Source organism: Brassica napus, chromosome C6, assembly GCF_020379485.1.
Source record: "Brassica napus cultivar Da-Ae chromosome C6, Da-Ae, whole genome shotgun sequence".
NCBI lineage: Eukaryota > Viridiplantae > Streptophyta > Magnoliopsida > Brassicales > Brassicaceae > Brassica > Brassica napus.
This window is the reverse complement of record NC_063449.1, coordinates 38,262,917-38,282,005: the sequence shown is the minus strand read 5'-3', so window position 1 is coordinate 38,282,005 and position 19,089 is coordinate 38,262,917. Positions and strand designations below refer to the sequence as shown.

Here is a 19,089-nt window from a genome sequence, read left to right as displayed (position 1 = left end):
AGTTCAAACACTTCTGATGTTCTCCCTCTGTTCCTAAACGATCGATTTTTAGTATTTTCACACATATTAAGAAAACACATTAAACTACCATAATAAATGTTTCGTTTTCTGCAATTTTCAATTTTCAATAACTTTTAACCAATAGTAATTCAATAAAGTCAATTAATTTTTTTGAAGTTTACAATTTTATCATAGAAAACACAAAAAATATATCTTTCTGAAACAATTTTTTTTTCTAAAAAATCTATCAATAAAAAACGGAGGGAGTATGTTCTAGTGTTGGGGTTCGCAAAATATATATAAGTATGTATATAAATATATTGAGAACCCCAATGTTAAAATCTCTTATTGGAGATGCTATTAGTCCATATGCTTCAATTATCTTGAGACGGACATTTGTGAATTGACAAAAGTGACGCAGCTCCTTTATTGGGTGGCCACCCTCTTTTTTTTTAAATGCTTTCAAATATACTGCAACCAACTTTTTTCATTTTTGAACGACTTTTGCTCACTTATAAATTTATAATAGAGGATATATTTTCATTCATTTTCTTGTTTTTAATTCTGATTAGTTTAGGAGACTCTCAGACGGCATCTCTGTGTAAACTCCAGTGAATTACTCTTCAAGTTTAGCTTAAAAAATGTTTCACATTAAGTTTCGTTTTAAAATATTTTAATAATAAAATAAGTATCGTTCAATGATTTTAAACATGTGAAAATTATAAAATAAAGCAGAAATAACAAAAAGTTCATGTAATTATAATGTGTATTCATATAATTTTAATTATTTAGAAAATTGAGTTATTGATCAGGAGTGCATGGCATGGCATTAGAGGTTTTTAGGAGTTTCTCATAGTTGATCAAATGAAATATTTTGTGACTCTCTTTATCTCTTACTTTTTTTTTTATTTTCTTTCAAAATGAGACACCATCTTAGAGCATGTTTATTGGTAAAACTCATTTGTGTCTCTAAGTGGGTTGTAATGATTTTTTAATTATTAAATTAAGATAAGAAACTTTGTTAAGAGACAATTAATTATAGTGGTTTATTGGTGGTATCTTAATTAAGGTTTTTAACAATAAAAAAAGATTAAATTTTTCTTATAAACATTAAATTTGAAACAAAGATTAAATTTATTTATTAAACAAAACAAAGTCAAATTTAACATTTTAAACATAGATTTTAAAATAGAAACATAAAAACATAAAAACGCTTAGTACGGAAACAAACGATAGTAATTTCAAAGAGGCATCGAAGCTTAGTTGTTGTCTTGATCACTTCCAAATTTAAGCCATATATGTTCAACCAAGTCACCTTTCAGTTGTTGATGCGCTTGTCTATAAATTGTTCGAACACCCATCTGATTGGCGATATTAGTTGGGATATATGTAGAATAGGTGGGATTGACATGTGAACTCCAGCTCCCTTCTCCTTGTTGGAAATCTGAGATATCATATTGAGTGTATTCATCTCTTTCGTCTTCTACTATCATATTATGGAGTATGATACATGCTCTCATAATCTTTCCAATCTTGATTTTATCCCAAGAAAGGGCGGGATTTTTGACAATGGCAAATCGAGCTTGCAAAACTCCAAAAGCACGCTCGACATCTTTTCGGACAGCTTCTTGACGTTGCGCAAATAAAACTGCTTTCGGCCCCTGGAGAATTGGAATAGATTGGATAAAAGTTGCTCATTTTGGATAAATACCATCGGAGAGATAGTAAGCTAAATGGTACTCTCTTCCGTTGACCGAGAAATTCACTTGGGGGGCTCGACCATTTATTATATCATCGAAAACATGTGAGCGATCAAGAACATTAATATCATTTAAGGTACCTGGAGGTCCAAAATACGCATGCCATATCCAGAGATCAAATGAAGCAACCGCCTCTAAAACGATTGTGGGTTTTCCCGAACCACGAGAATATTGGCATTTCCAAGCGGTGGAACAATTCTTCTACTCCCAATGCATACAATCGATGCTTCCTATCATCCCGGGAAATCCACGAAGCTCTCCAATATGAAGAAGACGCTGAAGATCAGCCGGTGTTGGTCTTCTTAGGTACTCATCGCCGAAATTTTTTATTATTGCTTCCTCAAAGTTTTCCACACATAACCGAGCAGTGGTTGCACCGAGCTGGAGGTATTCGTCGACCGCATCAAGCGCATAACCATATGCCAACATACGAATAGCTGGTGTACACTTTTGAAGTGCAGAGAGACCAAGTCATCCGGTAACGTCTTGCTTTTGACGAAAGAATTCAACTTCATTGGAGAGGCGATCAACAATACGCATGAACAATAGCTTGTTCATTCGAAATCATCGTCTGAATAGATTTTCAGGATATGTGGGAGTGTCACTGAAATAATCATTCCATAACCGGAGATGCCCTTCTTCACGATTTCAAACTATAAAAACTCATTTTTTCCTTGCCCTCCTTCCTCTTCTTGACCACCGTAAACGTTGCACATATTCTCAAATGTTTGATTAAATTGTTGATCAAAATATTGATCGAACATTTCATCAATTGATCCCTCCAAATTGTGATTAGAAGACGATGCCATGAGAGAATGGAGATTGTTTGTGATTTTAGAAATTGTTGATGATATTGAAAGAGAATTATAGAAAGAGAATGGAGATTGTTTGTGATTTTAGAAATTGATGATGATATAGAAAGAGATTTATAGAAAGAGAACGGAGTTTGTTTGTGATTTTAGAAATTGTTGATGATATAGAAAGTGATTTATAGAAAGAGAATGGAGATTGTGTGTGATTATAGAAATTGTTGATGAGAAGAAATGTGAAGAGAAAGAGAAGAAGTGTTTGTGCTTTATAAAGTATCGTGACACAAGACAACAACAACACTTCTGATTTATAAAGCGAAAAAGAGTGTTTGTGATTTTTAAAGTGTCTGTGACACAAGACAACAACAACAGAGACATACATATCTCGTGACGCTAGACTACATTTCTCGTGACACAAGACAACAACAAAAACTCAAACACACACTACAACAGACACAACACTACAACATACACAACATTTCTCGTGACACTAGACTACAACACACACAAGACTCAAACACACAGACAAGACTCCCAATGCTCCACGCTCTCACCTGCATTAGAAACAAAAAGCCGTCAAAATCAAAACCAGAACAAGATCAACATTAAAATTTGATCATCAAACCTTTCCCGAGCCATTGAAGACATGCATTACAAGACCTCTCTGTCGTGAATAAAAGAACTGCATTACAAGATAAATGTAATCAATGACCAAACCAGAACAAGATCAACGTGAACATTTGAAACAACACCAAACCAGAACAAGATCAACATGAACATTTGAAACAATGACCAAACCAGAACAACAAACGTAGAAACGTTTATACTACATTAAAACCGTCATAAACATGAACATTTGAAACATTTATACTACATTAAAACCGTCAGAAACTTAAACATTACAGAACAACAAACGCATAAACATAATAGAACAACAAACTTAAAGAGCACATAGCAAGAAAATTAAAGAGCACTTGAAACAGATACACTAAGACTAATTAGACAACAAGTCATTGATGAGCTTCTTCTTGAGGGCTTCTTTATAATCAGCCAGAGGTTCTTTTTGGCAATTAAATTGTCCAGAAGACTCATCTTAGACAACAGTTCTTTCATGGCCAAGTCATGTTGTTTTATGGTCCACATTGTCTTAAACTTCTTCAGTGAATTATCCTCAACCACTGTCTTCTTACCAGCGGCTTTTGTGGCTTTAACACCAGGTGGACGCACAGTCTCAGTAGCTCGAGAGCTTGAAGAATCTGCACCATCCTCACACTTTTTTTTTAGAGCTTCCACCTTTTTTAGCAGATGCAAGCTCACACCACTTCTGGTCGTTCTTCAGCTCCTTCCAAGCATGTTCCAAGCTAAATTTCTTCTTATGGTTGGTGTAAAATATCTCATGAGCAAGCTTCAACACGTCATTCTCGTTCTGGCCACTGCTTCTCTCCCTTGTTGCAGCTTCGTAGGCTCCACAGAACTTGCAGACGAGGTCATTTATCCTGTGCCATCTCTGCTTACAATGACTTGCCTCTCTCTTGTCGCAACCAGTCTCTCGTCGCAACCAGAGACCTTCTGACTCGCTGCAAAGTAAGCTGCTACTCTTGTCCAGAAAGCGCCTGATTTGTGCTCATTGCTAACCACTGGATCTTTACTTGTGTTTAACCAGGAGCTAATGAGCAGAATATCATCCACAGGCGCCCACTTCCTTCGTTCTCTCCGCTCTGTACCAGTCTCTCCACCATCTTCGGTTCCTAGATTGCGTAGATACGGAGCTTGTGATGAGGATAATGAGACATTGTCCTCATAGTTACCAAATGAAATGCTTTGTTGACTATTTAGTAGTTCAACAAATTTTGAGGTCTGGGAAGATGGATAAGAATCCATAGAGAAAGAAAAGAACAGAGATGAAACAGAGAAAGAGAGAAACAAAGAACAGAGATGAAACAGAGAAAGAGAGAAGAACACCGGTTGTAGAAGGAAGAGATAAAGAAAAGAAGATAGGTGAGAAACTAAGAAGAGAAGAACACAATTTATACAAGGAAGAGAAGGATCAAGCATTGATCACACCCAACCATAAACGTTGAGTTGACATATAACTACGAGCATTCATCACACAACCATAAAAACAAAACCATAAAATGGACTTAACCTAACATTTATTACCTAAGCCTACCATTATCTGACCTAACACAAAACTACAATTCGGTTCATTTCAAACAAGAGCAAACTCGTCAACAACAAGAGTAAACTCGTTCCCTTCCTATTCAACAGAGCAAAGACAGAGGTTTTATCCTATTCAAAATGCATTTCAATCAAAAATTTAAATCAACAACAAGAGTAAACTCATCATCCAATTCAACAGAGCAGAGCCAAAGGTTTTATCCAATTCAAAATTCTTTTCAATCAAGAATTTAAATCAACAACATTTGCACCATCAATCACAATACACCAACGAATATAAACAATGGTTTATCTACTTCTCCAGAGCTAATAGAAACGTTCATACAATTACAAAGATCAGAGAAAAAAAGATTTACCTTTATCACCAATCATGGGAGTGGTTTTGGCACACAACGAGACAGCTTATGTGCCCACTTCACGCCTCTTGATCAACCCATCTCAGGACTCAAAGAAAGAAAAATTGAAAACAAATCAGAGGTTGAACTTTTTAAGATTCGCGTTGAAGAAGCACAATATAAGACATGCATAATCGAAATATTCAAACATACAAACAGATTAACTCATCTTTACCTTTCGATTCGCCTGAGGATCAACCATTTCTCTTCATCTCCGAGAGCCACCACGAGAGAGATCCCGCCGTATACCTTCGTCGAGGACAGCCACCGAGAGACTACGACGCCGCCACCGAGAGACTATGATGTTTCGTTGAGGACAGTCACCGAGAGAACAAAAATCACCACTATCGCCTTCGAGCAGAGTGAATCCGCGAGAAAGAAAGAAAAGAAGAAAATGACGGAATCAAAACGCCACCTCTCCTCTCTCCAATTACTTTTCGACACGTGGCAGTTAAGGGACGTGTCTTATTTCTACTAAATAAGCTACGCGTCTTCGGCAAATCACCTCTTCTTTCCTTTTTTAATCCCTAATTAATGTAAGAGCTCTTGTTAAGAGCTACCAATAAACCTGCTCTTAGAAACTTGTTTAGGAATTGCTCTTACCTAACCCTACCCAACCCAACCCTAAGATTCGGTGTTTTGTTTTATACTCCTACTAGATACATACGTAACTCATAAACATAAAGTTACAGAATTGTTCTTTTATTGCGTTGACAAGAGAGTTCTGTCGCATTTTTTAAGTAAATAAAAAAAGCTCATAAACTCCCATGCCGCTTAGAGCAGGATTATCCCAGTCTTTTAAATGTGTTTGTTAAACTATTTAGGATTTAAAAATATGAAAAATAAAAATAAACCTAACACACGTCTCTTAATTAAGAGAAAGAAGAAATGTATCTTGTTTCGTCTTCTGCTTACCGGAAAAGACGAAGGGGAGTTGATAACTGTGTAAGAGCATTGTCTACGTCAATCTGAAGAACAAAAAATAATAATCTGATTGATTTCTTTCTGAATCTAACACTCTCTGAATCTTCAAAATCGAATCATTGCAGATGGATTAAGCTTGCCGTGAAACTTCTGATGTTGCATTCGGTGATGGTTCAGACACGGAACCTAATCAGAGACGAAGTGCTCGGAGCGATATCAGACGACGACGACGATTCCCCCTCTGGAAAGCGATCAAAGCTCGATCGGTTCCCTCTCAGCCGATGGGAGCTCGCGGTGTCTCTCGGCGTCTTCCTCGTCTTCTCCTCTAGTCTCTTATGCATCTACATCACCATGCCCGCTGCAAAATCCGGCAAGCTCAAGCTCCCAAGAAGCATCTCTGATCTCCGCTTGCTCAAGTAACTGTTAAAGACTCAAACTTTATTTTAGCATTAATCGATATTTTGATCAATGTTGAGCTTCTTTGAGGTGGATTATAGGTTTCCTTCACGTACGTGCTCATGAATTTATCATTGCTGATCTGTTTTTAATGGTTTTGGCTAAGTGTTTTAAAATCTCTTCCGGATGAGATCCATCCTAGTTGTTCCTTCATTTTCGATAAGCTACTGAGTCTGAGCTCTCCCGTGGGTCTAAGAAGCTTGATGCATTCTTCCCTTTTGACCCTTGCTTGCTGAGAAGTTCCAACAGGTTTTGAACACTTTCTCTGATTTTTTTTTGCTCGTTCTCAAATGAATCATGCGTCTTAAATGGTGGTTTCATGCTCTTGGCTGATCTTGAAGCTTTATCTCCGGGAATTTCATCTACTGGTCGATGGTGAGACCGACCTATGACGAAGATGATGGTGATGAAGATGCTGAGATCATTGTGAACGGAGATGAGGAGAGTGATGAAGAGGAGGAAGATGATGTTGATCATGTCATGGACAAGATGTCCATAACGCCTAAGCATTCTTTCATGAACGAGATGGAAAGAGACAGACTTCTGGAAATGCCTTCAGTAATCAGACCTTCCATTAGTCCTCAATCTTTTTGAGTTTTTTTTTGGGTCTCTATACGCATTTTGCAGTAATATTTATAGGTTTCTCGGTTATGCTTGAGGATTGATGTCAAGCAAGAAGGTTGCTCGGGGATGTCTTACACCATGGAGTTTGAGAACAAATCCAACGCACGACCAGATGATTCCACTATTGAGTACCAAGGCTTCGCTATAGGTTAGTTTCTTCCCTTGGTCTGTTTTGAGTTTGGATAATCCTTCCATTCTAATAGGATAAGATCCAAGAGGTTAGATTGTTTAGTCGTTTGATGATGCAGACACGCCTTGTTGCATATGAATGTCTGTTTTGGTGTTTTTAAGACTGATTCAGTTTATAGTTCATCTCTTTAGTCATGATATTTGATTTATCTTTGATGAGTTTAACCAAAGTTTTTTTAAAAACCTTAAATTAAGAAACTTGCATTGGAACATATAAATGTTAGAGTGATGTTTCTTAACTAACATTTACTATTTAATGTTATTTAAAAGTATTAAAAGAAAAAAATAAGAGAAGGGTCTTTGGGATAATCATACTCTTATCCCACTGAACAGTCATACACGTTGCTTTCTACTTGTGGGAATATGTAACTCACGCGCTCTTACACGCGTAAATTTTGGTTCGGACCAGGATCATTTGTTTGACCATAAGAACTGTCGTCATTTTAGTTTCACCGTAATTGGGAATGTGTACTGAAAATTTACCAAAACACAGTCGTTTCACACGTCTGAATTCCTCTAGCACCACGAGGTCCACGAGACGAACGCTTCACGCTTGCGTTATTTATCAGCTTTCTTGCTCGCTCCCTCTCTCCAAATACAGAGAAAAAAAATAAAAACAACAAAAAAGTATAAAAATGTTTATAGCGTCTCCGGTGAAAACGAACTTCTACGGCGTCAGCCTAGTGAGATCTCCGGCGTTTCCCGTACTTCCACGTCGGCTACAACACCGAGTTTCTCTCTCGAGACAAGTTCGAGCTGTGATCTCGCGGGAAGAAAAGGCGGTGGATCAAGAAGACGAGAAAAGTAAAAACAGATCAGTCGTATATAGTAGTAGCTCTCCTGCGTTTCCATGGCAGAGATCTAAGTATACAGGAACAAAAACGGTTATGGCGGTCGTGAAGATCAGGAAGAAAATGAGGGAGAAGCTAACCGAGAGGCTCGGGCATCAGTTTGAGCTTTTAATGAAAGCTGTCGGTCAAGGGATGTTGATTCAGCTTGTTAGTGAAGATATAGATCCTGGTTCGTTTTCACTTACTTCTTTTGTTTCTAAAATTATATTTGCTTTAAAAAAATACAAATCAGTTTATCACTATTTTGAGCTAGAGAACAAAACCAAACACATAGATTCAGTCCCAGTTTTTACCAGTTTGGTCGTTTCTGCCTTTCTTGGATTTATCCTGGACTTAGGTTTTGATTCTTGATTTCATTTTTGTTTTGGTGCTAAACTCAAGATCACAGCTATTTACTCGTGCATAATTAATGATAATTCCATGGATATTAGATTTTGATTAGTGGTTGCTAGTTAAAAGGACCATAAGCAAATCAATTCTTATTCTCTTCCCTTCTTTGCTGTCATGGCCCTTCTGTCAGAACTAGTTGTCCATTGTAATGATCACTTTGCTGCAAAACCGAATCTTTCATCTTCCTCGCTAGATCTGACTTTTTATCTTTCATTCTTTCTTACTTTTATTGTATGAATATCTTAGTCTGTGTATTTTTGTGCCAGGTTGTGAAATTATCAAATCCGGTTTCTCATTTAGTCTAAAGACTGTATAACAAGTTACTGAGAGCATTAAATAATGTAGAAAAAGATACTTGACTTTTCATTCCGTTATACATTATTTAGATCTCTTATTATATGTTTTAGAGTATCAGTATCCTTAAAAACTTGTACTCATCTGCCACATGTTGTATTATAATTTGTTTGATTTATTTAACATTTAATAAATAGTTAGATTATATTGAAAGTAATAGTGTTATAAGTAGTATTGAAAATTAAAATACTATTTTTGGGCATTGGAAATGTCCACTTAAATGTTTATAGTTGCAGTAAAAAAGGATTTCAATAGGGTTAACATTTTTACCAGCACAGGCTTCTTCTCTATTAAATATTAACTTGGATGGTGACACAATAGCCGTGTTCTTTTGGAAGACGCAGACACAGCGGTTAGCGATCAAAAATTGAACATCAAAATAAATAAAAGATGGGAGAAAATTAATTAAGGCTACTTCCGTTAAGGTTTCCGGTGCCGTGACCGACGCTGTAAAAAGTAGCGGCAGTTAGAATGATCGCTGTGTTTATTTTTGATAGGCAAAATCATCGCCGCCGGTGTCACTTTCCAGATGCGTGAACAAGAAAATAGTTATAAATTGGGTAGTTAGCCGCTGCGTCAGCGTCTTCCAAAAGAACACGGCTAATGTTTGTTATTTATATGTTACAGAAACTGGTTCAGGTAGGAGGAGTTTAGAAACTCCAGTGCTAGGACTCCCCAAGGCTCGGAACGATCCTAGAAACCTTGAGTTCACAGCCACCTTCACCGTACCGACTGACTTTGGTAAACCAGGTGCCATTCTTGTCACCAATCTCCTTTCCTCAGAGATTTGCTTGTCAGAGATTATCATCCGTGACGGCAGTGACACCATTCTCTTCCCTGGTAACACTTGGATCCACTCCAGGAATGATAACCCTGATGGCAGGATTATCTTCAGAAGTCAAGTGAGAATACTTCTTCTTCTCCTTATCATCAAACTTCATTTTATTTCTTTAAACATCTTTCACCTAACTATTATTCTTGATGTTGTTTCACTAGCCATGCTTACCTTCCCACACCCCTGCCGGGATCAAAGAACTACGAGAAAAGGACTTGAGAAGTGTCCGTGGTAATGGAAAAGGCGACAGAAAGCCTCATGAGAGGATCTATGACTACGATGTTTACAACGATTTAGGCGATCCACGTAAAAAAGATCGAGTTAGACCTATTCTTGGTGGACCAGAGATGCCGTATCCAAGACGCTGCAGGTCTGGCCGGCCTCTCGTTTCAAAAAGTGATCCATCTCTCTTCTCTCTAACTCACTTTACATAGTACTAAGTAATATTAGCATATTGTCTTTGGTTCTTGACTTGCTTGGTTCTATCATTCAGACCCACCGTGTGAGAGCAGAGGAAAAGACAAGGAGGAGTTTTATGTTCCAAGAGACGAAGAATTCGAGGATATCAAGAGAGACACTTTCACAGCTGGGAGATTAAAGGCTCTCTTTCACAACCTAGTCCCATCTATTGCAGCTGCATTGTCAAACTTAGACATTCCATTCACATGCTTCTCGGATATCGATAAACTATATAAATGTGACATTGTCTTGAGACCCACGGAGCCAAAAGACACAGGTCTTGGGGGCTTTTTTGGTAGTTTTGTGGATGGGATCCTCAACGTTGGAGAAACACTACTAAAATACGACACACCAGCCGTTATAAAATGTAACCTTTTGTTATTCTTGAAATGGTCACATTCAGAGTGTAACCATTCCTGAAATGTATTTTCTGGTTTGGTTGTTCAGCGGACAGGTTTGCATGGCTGAGAGACAATGAATTTGGACGTCAGGCTCTCGCTGGTGTCAACCCTGTGAACATTGAGCTTCTGAAGGTATGTTTCGTTTTTCACCATTTTTAAAATCAAGAATATTATTGTATGAGAGTTTCTGAAATGTTAAATGCTTTTATAGCACTTTTTTGTGACAAAAATCGCATAAAATGAGAAAAATCCCTAAAGTGGTATTTAATTAAAGAGTAAAATAACTAAATTGCTTCAAATCCTAAACCCTTATTCCACCCCTTAAATACTAAACTATAAACCCTAACCACTAAACTCAAATCCACAATGTAAAATAAAAATGTCTTTAATTAATACCATTTTTGAAATTCTTTTCTTATATGCTATTTTTAGAATAAAAATGTATCTTAATGCTATCATATGATATTTCTCTTATGAAATTTGTTGTGTGTATTGATAGGAGCTGCCAATTCGAAGCAAGCTTGACCCGGCTGTATATGGACCCCAAGAATCTGCTCTCACAGAAGAAGTGATTGCTAAAGAAGTTCAACACTATGGAATGACTTTGGAACAGGTTTAGTAATAGTGCACTATATAATTCTCTCCTGTTGTTCTCAAGACTAAAAGGTTTAATACATTGGTGAATCCAGGCGTTTGAAGAGAAGAGGTTGTTTCTATTGGACTACCATGACATGCTCTTGCCATTTGTGGACAAGATAAACTCCCTCAAAGACGATCCAAGAAAAACATATGCATCAAGAACAATCTTCTTCTATTCAAAGGCGGGTGCACTGAGGCCGTTGGCTATAGAGCTCTCGTTGCCTCCCACGCCGGATAACGATAACAAGTTCGTTTATGTGCATGGACATGACGCTACCACTCACTGGATGTGGAAACTAGCTAAAGCTCATGTCTGCTCAAACGATGCTGGTGTTCATCAACTAGTAAACCACTGGTAACTTAAGTTAACTTGAGCTTTTATTTTGTGGTCTCTATTGTTGTACTGAAGAGACATGTTTTTATGTTTTTCCACAATCCTTAGGCTAAGGACTCATGCTTCCATGGAGCCATACATCATTGCTACTAACAGACAGCTGAGTACAATGCATCCGGTTTACAAGCTGCTTCACCCTCACATGCGCTACACGCTAGAAATCAATGCGCGTGCACGTAAGAGCCTAATCAATGGAGGAGGAATCATCGAAAGTTGCTTCACTCCAGGAAAATACTCGATGGAACTAAGCTCTGCGGCGTACAAGAACATGTGGCGGTTTGACATGGAAGGACTTCCTGCTGATCTTGTTCGAAGGTTAATAAAAAACAAACACTCTCTTAGTTTGGTCATATTCCAAATATTATGATTATCTAGTTTATTACTTATTAATATGGTAATTAATTCTATTGTTTTAGGGTTTTATGGTTTTCTTATTATATATAGAGAAAAAGACAAAAATAACACTAATTCAAGTTTTTGTTCCCAAACTAGCACTCAAGGTCAAAAGTCACAAAAATAGCACTTAATGTTTTATCAAAAGTCACAAACTTAGGGTTTAGAGTTAAAGGGTGGGGTTTAGGATTTAGGGTTTAGGGTTTAAAATTTAGGGTTTAGGGTTTAGGGTTTAGGGTTTAGGGTTTAGGGTTTAGGGTTTAAAATTTAGGGTTTAGGGTTTAGGGTTTAGAGTTTAGGGTTTAGGGTTTAGATTTTAGGGTTTAGGGTTTAGAGTTTATGGTTTATGGTTTATGGTTTAGGGTTTAGTGTTTAGAGTTTAGGGTTTAGGGTTTAGAGTTGAGAAATGAGGTTTTGGGGATAAGATTTCAAATTTTGAAAAATAAAAAAATTAAAATTTTCAAAGGATAAACTTAGAAATGTGCTATTTTGGTCATTTTAGTTTTTGAGTGCTATTTTTGTGATATAAACTTAGAAATGTGCTATTTTGGAGATTTGCCCTTATATATATAGCCAATTATGCTTAAGTTTGTTTGTCTCTCTATCTAATGCGATATGACATCATTTATAGGGGAATGGCAGAAGAAGATGCTTCAGAGGAATGTGGTGTGAAGCTTGTGATCGAAGACTATCCATACGCAGCAGATGGTCTTTTGATCTGGAAAGCCATCAAGAACCTAGTTGAATCCTATGTGAAACACTTCTACTCTGATCCCAAATCCATAGCCTCTGACTTTGAGCTCCAAGCTTGGTGGGATGAGATCAAGAACAAAGGTCACTACGACAAGAAAGACGAGCCTTGGTGGCCTAAACTCAACACAACACAAGACTTGTCCGAGATCCTAACCAACATGATATGGATCGCCTCGGGACAACACGCGGCCATCAACTTCGGCCAGTACCCGTTCGGTGGGTACGTCCCGAACCGACCTACGCTGTTGAGGAAACTTATACCACACGAAAACGATCCGGAGTACGAAATGTTCATGAGAAACCCTCAGTACAGCTTCCTAAGCTCTTTAGCGACACAACTCCAAGCAACTAAAGTGATGGCGGTGCAGGAGACGCTCTCGACGCATTCCGCTGACGAAGAGTACTTGATCGATTTGAAAGAGAATCAGAGACGTTGGTTTCAAGATGAGGAAGTGGTTAAGTATTTTAGCAAGTTTTCGGAGGAGCTTGAGGAGGTAGAGAAGAAGATAAATAAGAGAAACAAAGATAAGAAACTGAAGAACAGAACAGGTGCTGGGATGCCTCCTTACGAGCTGCTTCTACCTACTTCACCACATGGAGTCACCGGCCGTGGTATTCCAAACAGCATTTCCATATAGTTTATGTTATTATTATGTTGTATGGGTTTTTGTTTGGTGGTAGAGTCTATATCTGTAAAATATATATATGAGGATTACTATGTTTTTTTTCCTTCTTCGTTTATCAATAATAGTAATGCAAGAAGTTTTATACTTGTATCGTATTGCATAAATTTTTATTTTTTATATAAATTTAGGACTGACAGTGACTAAAGCTAAATTCATCGGTAATAAAAAAAAAGTGGAAAATGCTCGTGACTATTTTTTCCTTACATAGACATTTTCTGATAAATAAATAAAATCTGTAAATGGGTATCATTATCATAGTTAGTATACTTGGGACTAGGCCGGATTGGATATCCAGGTTTTTGAAGGTATTTGTGATTTGCTTCGTATGTCACGGATATCTAATTTTTCGATTTGCTTTGCTTCAGAAAAATACGAATATTCAGAAAATCGGATATCCGGAAAATAAATAGATATTTGCGGATATTTAAGAATACTTACGGATATCTCATATGTTTTGATTAATACAAATAATCTTAAAAGTTTGATACAAATTTGTTTTGTAAAATATTTTTTTGCATGATATATATGATAAAAATTAAAAGAAGTAGTGAATCTACATATTTTGTAAATTTTTTGAATTTAGTTAACAATTATAATAACACAAAACTTAAGAAAAAAATTAAAATTATAATTGTCAGAATGTGTTCTCTTCATTTTATGTAATATTTTTATATAAGTAATAACGTGAATATAATTTATCAAATCATATGTTAGAATAATAATTATATAATTTTATACATTAAAAACTTTAAATATAATCAAGATATACATGTTTATATATTACCGGATCGGATCGGATATCCGTTTCTCGAAATTTTAATATTTGTGATTTGTTTCGATTTTAACGGATATTGATTTTTAGTATTTGCTTTGCTTCGAAAGTTTACAGATATCCCGAATTTTCGGATCGAATCGAAACAAATAATAAATCGAATCAAATTTAACGAATAAAATGTCCAGCCCTATTTGGGACGCCTAAAACCAAATTGCAAATAATAAAAACACCACAGTAGTCTACAGAAATCACTTTGTATGCTTCTTGTCAAAGTTGTCATTGTATGCGGTCTTTGTAATCGCGGTCAATGCCGGCTGAGGAGGGGGCAAAGGGTGCCCTGCCACACCCCACATTCAATTTGGTGTTGTAATAATCAAAGTTTCTGATTTTATATATTTATATTTTTGAATAATATAAATTTAAGAAATAGTACAAGGTTTTTGATTTAAAAGCGTTGCTGAATATATTTATTGACAATATACATATAAGTACTCATAACAAGATATATATATATATATATATATATATATATATATATATATTTATTTACAATATACATATAATACCAAAACTTGAAAGGAAAAAAATACTACTAAAATACCTAAAAGTTAAAATTTGAAGGTTTATTTTTATTTTTACCTAGCACCTACTTCATTCAATCCTTAACGATAGACTTTTTTAAAAAAAAATTTGTTTCGCAAAGATGTATTTTTGTGTTTTTTATGAAAAAATTGTGAACTTTAAAAAGATTAATTGACTTTATTGAATTACTATTGGTTAAAAGTTATTGAAAATTGAAAATTACAGAAAACAATACATTTATTATGATAGTTTAATGTGTTTTCTTAGTATGTGCGAAAATACTAAAAAGTCTATATTTATTGAACGGATGGATGATATAATATTGAACGGCGCGCTGATAGCAGTAACTTTTCACAATTACTGTCCTTCCAACTACCAACAAACAAGTAATAATATGACCATGTTACCTACTTACCTTATCGTCATTTTGTTTACACGGTGCATTGCAGAACCCGTATCTAATAGCATAATCAGTTTCGTAATCAGATAAAAGTTTATTTGGAGAAAAAATGGTGTTATTAGCAATGCGCCCTATGAGATCTTGTAGCGGCATTTAGACATTGGGCTTCGACGCTTCGTGTTCCTCATATAATGCCCCATAGAGTATTTTGAACTGATCACACAATAGTATCTTTTAGTTTTTTTTTTTGTGTGTATTCGTATGACGTATAAAAATATAATATTAGATAAGAAAAAGGAAAATGCAACATTAGATGGGGTCTGATTCTGAAGGACTGAAACCACGCAAGATTTGCAGGCCCTCAACTTTATTTCATTGTAATGATCTTCGTGGAGATAAAGAAACGAATTTTGGTGGTATCTGCGAATTAGACCTCGACATTTATAATTGCATCTAAGATCTGAATCAAACCCTAATAAAAAAACCTAACCCATACTAATCCGATTTATAAAAACATCTGAACAGATTTATGACACTTTTAAAAAGTTTATGTATGTTGTCAAAAAGGTTTATATATTATTTAAAACCATCTAAATTCGACATATATTCAAAAGCTTGAAAAATTGAAAATTTTGAACCCAAGATATGAATTAGTACTTAAAACCTAAATATATTATAATCTCAATAATTTAATATTTGATTAATTAGTGATTTTATGGTTCTAAATTGAATTAATGTAAAATAGACATATTCCACAAAATAGTAATATAATGAATTTTTTTGGATAAATATATGAATTGATCATTAAAATCATAAATTAACAATTACTGTATATAGAGCTAGGGGTGTTCAATCCGGATATCGGTTCGGTTTTTTCGGTATTTCGGTTAGTAAATATAACTAAAATTCTAAATCCATATTTACTTTGGTTCGGTTCGGTTTATATACCGTCGGTTTTCGGTTTATTCGGTTTTATACCAAAACATAATTATTTATTTTGCGATCATATTATATAAATTTTAGAGTCATATTGTCATCCAGTCATTTATTAAAAAAATATTATATTTTCAAATAAAAGAACAAAAAAAATAAAAACGCTTATAACTTTAGATGAAATAATCAAATCTAGAATTAAAATCAAAGCTCTAAATTTTGAAAATAAAAATAAAAAACAAAAGAGAAGTATGAAAGAAAAGTTTTTTCACTCTTCCATATTGAGTGTTCATCAAAGTCATGCTTTTTCGAGTGAAACTCTGTTCGTTTATAAATAAGAAAAAAGTTGCGAAGAATTTTTTCTAGTTATTATCCATCAAATTTATAACGTTCGCTTCAATTTAATCAATGCTAAAAGAAAGCAAAATGATTAAAAGAAGAAGATTAAGAAAATAAGAAGCCTCAGTTGCGATGAATTTTTTTTCAATTATATTTTAAGTGTTTTTTAAATTAGGATTCTTTATTACTATAAAAAATATGGTAATAATTATTAACAAAAGAATAACTTATATAACAAATAGATTTTCATGTGACGTTATAAAATGTGTACATATTTACATGTTTCTTCTTTTGATCGGTTTTATTCGGTTTAATCGGTTATAAACCAAACCATATCCAAATCCTGCGGTTTTTATAAAATCATATCCATTTGGTTTATATGGTATATACCAAAACCACACCATATTGTCTATTTCGGTTCGGTTCGGTTCGGTTCGGTTCGGTACGGTTCGGTTTTACCATATTGGACATGCTACGCACGGGGTATTTTTATAAAATTTGCACTTATATTTGAATATAAATTGTGTATATATGTTACAATAAATTTTAAGCACTATTAAATGGGTAGAAACTTTAAATTGGTTTGAATTTATTCTTTGCCTTCTGTCTAACAAATTCAAAATAATTTAACTCACAATTTGTTGTTTATTATTACTCGAAGTCATATATAGAATGATAAGTAAGATGAATAAAAGTTAACTAAACCTAGTTATGATGTAAATACATTTCATCTTTACTTAGTTTTTGTATAAAACAATTATAAAATCTACTGCAAATTTAAACTATGTTTTAACTTTAGAATCACTAGATTCTTTGTCCGCGCTACGCGCGGATAATGCTTTTAATTAAATATATTAATTTTAAGGTGGAAATCTCTTAAAATATTGAAAATGTATTTGCTAATTTTAATTAAGATTTGATTGGATGTCTTATAACTTTTTTCTAGTTGGAGAGATAAAATTTGTGAATGAATTGATGAAAATAGATTTAGTGCACTTATTATATTCGAAGGCATAGTACAATAATTTGCTGGGATACGAATAAAGAAACATGAAGAGGTTGGAGAGCGTATTTTCCTCTATTGCTTTGATTTGTCTTGATGTTTTTGTTTCGTTGAATAGGTGAAGGTGCTCTTGAGTTCATTATTTGGTTGACTTGTTATTCGTCCTTTGAGGTGCTTGATGTATTTGATTAAGCTATCAAAGTAAAATTTTGTTGTTAGTGATGAAGCTGAGTTGTAGTTTTCCCGCAATAGTGAGTGTATTATATGTATGAACAATAAATTAAATATAGATCGCTTACCTTTAGATAGTCTTATGCTTGTGACGATAACAACTTGAAATTTCCGAGCTTGTGACGATAAAATTATTTATTTAAATGCTGTTCCGTCATATTAGTGAGTTTTTATGTCAAATTTGTATTTTGTATATTTAATAACACTTTGTTGTGTTTCTATGGTTTTAATAAAAATGTTTGTAATTTTATTTTTATTGCTACGATCATGATTTTTAGTGATCAATGATAATGTAACTTTAACATTATGTATTATATTTTATCATATATTTTTTATTTAGATTTTCCAATCTTCATGCTGTCATTTATTTTAGAATCATTTTAATTAGGTAATAGGTTTAAAACATGGAAATAAAATTGTGTATGTTGTAAATTTAGACTTTTTAGCGTAACTGAGCACTATAAATTATGAAAATTATAAATAAATAAAATTATGGAAACTATAATATGATTTTATTTTACTAAATCTTTTTTACTATATTTATTTTTTGTTTTATTTCGTATTTTTAAATTTTTATTGTCCTATTTTTAATTGCAGAGAATTGATGTTTCCAATATTTGTACCTTCATTATATCTTTTTGTTATTATTTAAAGGATCTGATTTTTTTAGTAGTGTATATGATATTTACAAATTTGTTTACTATCTTTCTATTAAGAAAAAATATCATGAAAATACTAATGTGATTGAATATATTTATCACAATATATACAATATATTTTGATGACATATTTTTCGTCATTCTTGAGTCTATATGAAAATTTATTTGCAAATAAGTTGTATGTTGCTGTCTGTATATATCACCCAGTCATTATGCTTCCGGGTCATATACCTTAAAAGTCATCGATTGATTTTTGTTTCTTTTGTTTCTCCAATTACAATGTATATAGTCTTTGTACAGTTTGACAATTTCTTTTCTTTTTTTTTTTCTGATCAAATAACTGATATCATTAGATAGAAAAATTACACTTCATAAATGGAGTGAGTGTTTGTGCGAAAGAAAACTGATTTAGCCACTAATATTCCTAACATCACCCGTAACTGGTTTGTATAGTCTTTGTACGGTTCGACCATTTCTAATATATTGAGAATATTATAATATTAGATGTTTGCTTATTTCTTTTCAATTAGGACTGCACAGAATGAGAGAAATTCAATGTGAGACCACTTTAAAATTTGTATCCTCATATCTGTGTAGAGTTAGGGTCTGACTGGTTCAAACGCAGCGGTTGCGGCTGCGAGAGTTTGCGCATGCAGGTGGTTGCAGTTTTTAGTAGT

General features: G+C 34.4%; 2 protein-coding genes across 2 annotated transcripts; one reads left to right on the top strand and one right to left on the bottom strand.

The window, feature by feature from the left end:
- Positions 1-3,082: 3,082 nt before the first annotated feature.
- Positions 3,083-4,450, bottom strand: LOC111206934 (glutathione S-transferase T3-like). Its single transcript, XM_022704408.1, has 4 exons — positions 4,085-4,450; positions 3,887-4,043; positions 3,760-3,825; positions 3,083-3,123 (listed from the first exon to the last, which is right to left on the bottom strand). Exons 1-4 carry the CDS (start codon positions 4,448-4,450, stop codon positions 3,083-3,085), a joined length of 630 nt encoding a protein of 209 aa, XP_022560129.1.
- Positions 4,451-7,871: 3,421 nt separating this feature from the next.
- On the top strand, positions 7,872-13,576 carry LOC111207131 (lipoxygenase 6, chloroplastic). The gene is made up of 9 exons (XM_022704806.2): positions 7,872-8,355; positions 9,558-9,832; positions 9,927-10,161; positions 10,259-10,591; positions 10,672-10,757; positions 11,125-11,238; positions 11,315-11,619; positions 11,707-11,973; positions 12,683-13,576. The coding sequence occupies exons 1-9, from the start codon at positions 7,971-7,973 to the stop codon at positions 13,440-13,442; spliced, it is 2,760 nt and encodes a 919-aa protein (XP_022560527.2). The 5' UTR covers positions 7,872-7,970; the 3' UTR covers positions 13,443-13,576.
- Positions 13,577-19,089: the final 5,513 nt, after the last annotated feature.

Coding starts and splice junctions, on each gene's coding strand:
- LOC111206934 (XM_022704408.1), bottom strand. CDS start 4,450: ATGGATTCTTATCCATCTTCCCAGACCTCAAAATTTGTTGAACTACTA. Junction 4,044..4,084: donor CAAGAGAGAGGCAAGTCATT/GTAAGCAGAGAT, acceptor CTCGTCTGCAAG/TTCTGTGGAGCCTACGAAGC. Junction 3,826..3,886: donor GAAGAACGACCAGAAGTGGT/GTGAGCTTGCAT, acceptor AGGATGGTGCAG/ATTCTTCAAGCTCTCGAGCT.
- LOC111207131 (XM_022704806.2), top strand. CDS start 7,971: ATGTTTATAGCGTCTCCGGTGAAAACGAACTTCTACGGCGTCAGCCTA. Junction 8,356..9,557: donor TAGTGAAGATATAGATCCTG/GTTCGTTTTCAC, acceptor TATATGTTACAG/AAACTGGTTCAGGTAGGAGG. Junction 10,592..10,671: donor CACACCAGCCGTTATAAAAT/GTAACCTTTTGT, acceptor TTGGTTGTTCAG/CGGACAGGTTTGCATGGCTG.